This window comes from Limulus polyphemus, unplaced genomic scaffold, assembly GCF_000517525.1.
Source record: "Limulus polyphemus unplaced genomic scaffold, Limulus_polyphemus-2.1.2 Scaffold4146, whole genome shotgun sequence".
Lineage (NCBI taxonomy): Eukaryota > Metazoa > Arthropoda > Merostomata > Xiphosura > Limulidae > Limulus > Limulus polyphemus.
The window spans coordinates 82,058-89,474 of NW_013669756.1; the positions used below are offsets into that span (position 1 = coordinate 82,058).

Consider the following 7,417-nt stretch of genomic DNA (forward strand, 5'->3'; position numbering starts at 1 on the left):
AATATTTGCAGATGGAGGAAACAATCCGGAGAAATATGGGTGAACACTAACCAGTCTATATCATATAATGGAGATACCGCTGATTTTTGAGTTTTAAATTTGTTGAGTATTTAGAAAGGGTTAGCTACTGATAAAACTCAATTCTATAATTAGATCAAAGTTCAAAGTAAAACACAAAGTAGGAATGGGCTACACCCACTTTGAGGTTGTACCTTGTCAAAAAACATCGCCCCCCCCAGTGGCACAGCGGTATGTCTGTGGACTTACAACGCTAGAATCCGGGTTTCAATACCCGTGGTGGGCAGAGTACATATAGCCCATTGTGTAGCTTTGTGCTTAATTACGAACAAAAACCAACAAGTGTTATAAGGTTATCCCACCAATTCCTACCTTGTTTCCTTTCTTTTTGGTGATCCCTTTCCTACTTCCTAATTTTTTAATTATAAATATTTTACACTAGTCTCTCGAGAGTGACTGGGCTCCTTCTAGTAGCTTTTCTTAGATATATCTTTCGACTTATCCTGGCTTTTTCTGATATCTTTTCTATAGTTTTTCTTCCACCTATCCAGGGTGGCAGCCTTTTCTTTGACTGAATTAATGGCTAAAGTATATTTCGCATATTCAGCATTACTGTTTCTAACCTTATTTCTATTCTTGCTGTAATGCTCTCTTCGCTGGGACAAAGAATTTTCAAGGTTATCAACACAAGATTTTCTTCATTTCTCTAGTTTTGTTTCCTTGAAAGGCATATTTTAAAATAGCACTGTTTCAAGTACAACCTTAGATGTCAATAGGTCACACTTAATTTGAAAACAATGCAAAGGTAAATTCTACAATTTATTATTCTTGTTTTCAGCCCAGAACGCTGCTCAAGCAAAGCAGTGTTAGACTTCGGCAGTGGTAGCGTTCGTTCTCACGTAGAAGACTCACGTCTTAGGTACCGACTGCTATGATAGAATTGCTTTCTCCAATACAGAACTCTCGAGTCAGATGTATAGAACTGAAAACTTCGCTTTCAAAAGTTATATCATTGTTAGAATCTAGATCTAGAAAATCTATGTAGTCCTTGTTTGTTTTTTCTTTTTATCTAGCTGATACAGCTGTAGGCTGATCACATAGCACGTGCTCATAAGCAATCGTGCAACCACACGTGATATGAGGGTGGGTTGTTAATTGGCAACTCACAGAGCGCACTCATAATCCTATAATATGGCTACAAGTGTATTGTTAGCTCATGAGTAGTGCTTCAAAGTGGTTATTGCTATTACCGAGGTTATAAGTAAAACAATGAAAAACACTTTTAGCCAAGGTAGCGTAATTCAATCATGTTCATTTAAATTTGCGTAAGGTGAAGGCAGGAGAGAACTATGCTTTTCCAACAACGCTAATCAGTCAGACTGACAAATTTGTGGTTTTGATAAATTTTAGTTTTTACTCTACTGACTTTCTTAAGTGCTTTGGTGGCTTGTTACTCTGTATTTGGTTTGTTTACTACTCAAAAGTGTGTGTAAAGTGCTTATAAAGGTATGCTTACATGCTGTTTGCAGTGTGTTTGATATTTTAATCTGTACTGCACGTCTGGCCTATTCCTACAATAAGTACTATCGTACTTATGATAAGAGATCCTGGATAGTCACTGTTCAGACTAAGATTAACTTTAGTAAGCCAGCCTGTAGAAGGTAGAGCATCATTAAGTAATATCCACTGTAACCATATCTTACTTCTCAGCTAGAAAGATAACTTCTTTCTATCTTAATTACAAAAGTTGTGAGAACACCTAGAACAATAATATTATCACTAATTATTATGATGTGAATGCCTTTTACCAGCTGGCGAAGCATGATTATAACTAATTACTCTAATCATAAGACATTGATATTTAGCCTATTACATTTTTAAGCACTACATTATTAATCTAGTTCCTTATGGATTTTCAGTAATTCGAAGAGTGTATAATAATAGTATTCCAACCACATTATATTCGCCTTATCCATTGCCGACGACGTGTTTCGCTCAGTCCAGAGCTATTCAGGCCGGTTGAGACTCAATAAATACAATAGTGATTGGACACTATTTATATAAGCCATTTGTTACAACAAGAATTGTTATAGTGTGAACGCCTTTTAAAAGCTGGCGAAGCATTATTATAACTAATTCCATGACTAGATAAAGGCCCCTCAGTGGCACAGCGGTATGTCTGCGAACTTACAACGCTAGAAACCGGGTTTCGATACCCGTGGTGGGCAGAGCACAGATAGCCCTTGTGTAGCTTTGTGCACAATGGAAACAAACAAACATACAAGACTAGATAAAGGATGTGGTGTTAAAAAAATAAAATTGGCCTAATACTAATGTCTTATGACAAGTGTAATTACTTAAAATCATGCTTCGCCAGTTTGTAAAAGGCTTTCACACCATAACAATTGTTATTGTAACAGATGGTTTACATAAGAAGTGTTCCTACCAGTACTGTATTTGTTGTATCCCAGCCGACCTGAAGAGCTCTGGATTCAACGAAACGCATTGTCAACAACTGATATGGCGAATATAATTTGGTTAGTATACTATCATTATACATTATTCTAATTCTTGAAAATCCTTAAGGGACTAGATAATAATCTAGTATTTATAAATAAAATAGACCTTGTGACATTAATATTATCACTGACTTTCTGACGCTCACCTTTCAGATGCATCAATTTCGTGATTTCCGTTTCAAAAGGTTGTGTACATATAAAGGTTTGTATTTGTGTTAAAGTTCTATGCAAAAGGAAAGAAAAAAAACATTTCTTTGAACTTACTTCTTTATATAAAGTGCTTTGAAGTAGTTGGAACTCTCTTGTTTATATTTTAGGTTCGAAGTACAGTTATTTCTAACAATATTTTACACAACATTCCAAACACTTTTACCTACAAAACCACAAAGCTTGATCTACATTACCACACGGAGCTTACTTATAGAACCCTTCACTTGATTTTATCTACAGTGCCCTCTACAAAGTTTGATACATTAACCAACGTTGTGATATACTTAGAAAACTTTTCGTCTGACCTATAGAACCTTCCAGGAGCTTGAATCTAAAGTTTCCTTCACATAATTGACGTTACAGATCACTTTAAAGTTTGATTTACAAAAAACCTCCATAGTATTTGGCCTGCAGTACCTTCCCTAAAGTCTGTTTTACAGAATCCTCAACAAAGTTTAATATAAAACCTTTCAGAGTTTTGATCTACAGCATCCTCCATAGAGTTAGTCTATAAAACATTCTGATTACACAACAGATTTTACAACGCTGGAGTTACAGAATTCTGTACAAATTCCTCATCAGTGGAGAGCGTTGTGCAGGATCTAATTAAATAACACACGCACTCAATAAACTTTCCTCGGGCTGATCTGTACGCAACGTTCTAAATGGTTTAATTACAGAATTCTTCACTGGATTAAGGTTCCCTGTTTTCGATACGTTGTTGAGCGGTCCCGCTGGATTAGCCTTAGACGTCTTGGGTAAAATGAAAACCAATTTATGTATGTGTGTGTATGTTACACACACAGCAACAACATCAAGTGTTAAAATCTACAAAATAGATACTGTCCATCAAAAGCAATACCAGCCCAGAATTTATCAATAATAGTGAAATGAAAGTTTTTACTTTAGCAATACTTTCCGCCAGAAAGTGAGAAGAGGTAAATACGGCACTTATAAGCCAGAAAGTAACTATGTAAAAGATTCACCAATTTTCATTAAAATTATTCGTATTCATTTAAACATCTGTTTGTTTTATGTTCTGGAATTTTCGTGCAAAGCTGTACAAAGACGTAAAGCCGTCCCTAATTGTGAACTGATAAGACTTGTAGAACAGCAGCTAATCAACAGAACCCACCGCCAACTTTGGGCTACCGAATAGTGTGAGAGGAGAATGTTTTCGCGGCAACGAGACGTGAACCATAAGGAGCACTTTGATTTACGGTTCGGGTACGCTACCACCAAGCCACGCCCGGTCCTCATTTCAGTGTAACTTACGTTTGTTTTGTTTGTTTGATGATTTGAGAGGAATACAAAAAACAAACCTAAAAATTTGTTAGGAGACATATGTTGGCATACACAACACTTAGCAAAATGTCACGTCATCGAAATATTAAAAACACGAAGTAAGGACTAAGAAACTGACGACTGATCTAAGCTCTGTTTGTGGTGTACTGTAACAGTGTGGAATACCCACTTGTAAATGTAATATTGTCATGAAAATATTAAAATTTGAAGTAAGGATTGACAATATAATGATTGATATATGCTCTTTTTGTAATTTACCATGATTCGGCCAACAATAAATGTAATCAGTTCACTAAAGTGTGTGAATGAATGATGTGCGCGAACCAACAAATAGGTTACCATGTGGTTGAACTTCACTTTGACAGTACAGAGAGCAGAGCTTTGGTTCAAGAAGCGCCATTTCACATAGGATGTAAATAAACAAATGTATGTTGTCAGTATACATAAGGAACAGGTATTGCAATGAACAAATTTTAAAAATATGTAACTTTATTCTACATGACGTACTATAAAATATACATTTCAAACACTATGGTTTGAATTTCATCTTTTGCGAAGTTGAAGAAACAGATTTTTTTCGGGAATACTAGAACTGTTCTCAAGATGACCTCTTGACCTCTGTCCAGCTATCATTCAACAAAAAATAGACTAAAGTAGATGTACTTGTTCTTCACAAGTACTTTCAGCAGCTGCTGGTTATTGGCGGAACATTATTCCTTCATGTCATTAATTAAAACACAACAACAAGAACATAAAAGTTTGTAACAAAGTCACAAGGTAATGAAAAACACAATCACAGCTTTTATTTGCCACCAGCTTGCATGATTCGTAATCTGACAATTCGGCCAATTCAGTAAATTCCTCTCCCAGTATGTCAATGTAGTCAACATCGACAGGCAGTGTTGTGAAACCGGTTGCTTTGTCCGAGAATAACACGTCGTTGCTGTCGTCCAATGATGAGCCGAAGAGCCGAAAAGAAGTACTATTTCCGCCAAATAAGTGACCAGCGTTAATAAAAAACTCAACCGCGTCCTTTCTGCTTTCATCGGTTGTGTCTTTCGTCATCATGACCTAGTCAAACACAAACGAAAATACTAGACGCAGAAAAATATGTTATCAAGCATTTTAATGGAATTCAAATAATTATTTATAAGACTTCTTAGCTATACTCGTCATATATAAAGAGAGAGAGAAAATAGTATTTATTAATGAAATATTTATGGTTCGAGTGTGATTTTTCCCTATACTACTTCTCGCACATTTCAATACAATCTGATATACATTAACGCACCGAATTTTACTATTAGATTGTTGGTTAGCATAGAATACATATATATATATTTCACCTCATTGAGCTTAAAAGTTAGTGCCCATATTCTTCATATTGGTTGTGGTGAGTAAATGGCAGTTCAATCATCATGTTTAAACTTTTTTCAGGATTTAAAAATTACCAGTAGATGGCACAACGGTACTATCAAGCTGTTGATGATGAAGAAGATGATGTTAATGAGAATAACTTACACAAATAGTTCAATACAGCAGATATGTTTTTGTAACAAAATATATCAGGTTTATACACATTACTGATTAGCCTAATACCGTTATGGAGATTCCATAACCTTGGAGCTGTATACTTACACAAGGCCCAGCTACATAAGCCAGGTTGCACTTTTCATAGTCTGTAACATTTCCCTGACCTCCTTGTAAACACAAAAGCTTATAATCGTTCGATCTAAATTTTTTAGACCATGAAACATCGCTGCGACCATCAATGTATCTATCAATTACATCATTCCTGACAAAAGCGACATCACCGCTCCTCTCCACCAAGCAACGTAGAGCACCGCTGTTACCATAGTAGCGTTCGAGCTCCGTGGCGTCACAAACATGATGTTCCTGGCCATCTCCTATGCACTGTTTGCAGAGAGTGGAGGTGGATGTGTTATCGATCACACCTAGATTTTGAGCTCCGGGTACACAGCTTTTGGAAAAGAAACTAGATATTAATTTCTCGTTTTCACAAAGTTCGGGTGTTATCATCTTATTTTTGATTAGAAGGCCAAGAGGAACGGTCCAACCAGAAGCATCCCCTACTGCCACGTGACAGGAACGTTTTCCTGTTGGAGAAAAATTTACAGAAAACTACTTCAGGGATCTACATTTAGTAAAATTAAAGTATGCTCTAAACGCAAATTATGACAATTAAAAAAGCAGACGTAAAACAAAGGTTTAACACATTTACCCCGTTAGCACTTGACAAATTACAGTTATGTATAACTTAGACCTAACATGACGATTTATCATTTCACTAATATATTATCTACCATAGCATAAGATCTAAATTCCTGCCTGTGTGTAAATATTTATTTTAAAATTTTGTCTTTGAGTTTAAACTTGAATTAATTAGTATTGTATGCTGACCAGCCGACTTCAAAGTATACCAAAAGATGGCACTTATGGCGATGTCAGAGGGAGACGAGGGGTAGCGAACACCACCGTAAATATCTGTCCGCCTCCATTTCACTGCAAACTTCAGATCACATAATACCATGTCTTCAACGAAAGTTAATCGGGATCAGGGAGGGTCAGGTGTTATTTAGACCTCTCCCCCCCTCATGCACTGGTGTCATTTGACCCGTTTTAATCGGCACCATTAATTGGGAAACACTGGTAAATGTTGAACATTTCATGAATGAGGACTCTTCTGGCACCAGGCAACTGTAGAAGAGAAACGTCATCCAATCCCTGATTAGTCGTTTTACCTTCACAACCAATCAGAATAAGAACTGGGAAGATTTGAAAGCTACTCATTGCGTAACTTTGACTTTGAATAAAAAAAAAAAAAAACGATTTGCAACAAAAATATTTCTACTTTAAAGTTTCCTAGTTTATCTTCCATAACTCTCCCATAATCCTATTGATATAAGGAAGTTAGCTTGATCGGAAGTTAGCTTGATATAAGGAAGTTAGCTTGATATATGGAAGTTAGCTTGATATAAGGAAGTTAGCTTGATATATGGAAGTTAGCTTGATATAAGGAAATTAGCTTCATATAAAGAAGTTAGCTTGATATATGGAAGTTAGCTTGATATATGGAAGTTAGCTTGATATAAGGAAGTTAGCTTGATATATGGAAGTTAGCTTGATATATGGAAGTTAGCTTGATATATGGAAGTTAGCTTGATCGGAAGTTAGCTTGATATAAGGAAGTTAGCTTGATATATGGAAGTTAGCTTGATATAAGGAAGTTAGCTTGATATATGGAAGTTAGCTTGATATAAGGAAATTAGCTTCATATAAAGAAGTTAGCTTCATATATGGAAGTTAGCTTCATATAAGGAAGTTAGCTTCATATAAGGAAGTTA

General features: G+C 35.9%; 1 protein-coding gene across 1 annotated transcript in view; it reads right to left on the reverse strand.

The window, feature by feature from the left end:
* Positions 1 to 4,520: 4,520 nt before the first annotated feature.
* Positions 4,521 to 7,417, reverse strand: part of LOC111088629 (melanotransferrin-like) — a 15,268-nt gene continuing 12,371 nt past the window's right edge. The window contains exons 4-5 of the mRNA XM_022399288.1: positions 5,691 to 6,169; positions 4,521 to 5,123 (exon numbers count right to left, since the gene is read on the reverse strand). Coding sequence (XP_022254996.1) covers positions 4,779 to 5,123; positions 5,691 to 6,169 — 824 coding nt within the window. The 3' untranslated portion in view covers positions 4,521 to 4,778. The remainder of the gene's footprint in view (positions 5,124 to 5,690; positions 6,170 to 7,417) is intronic.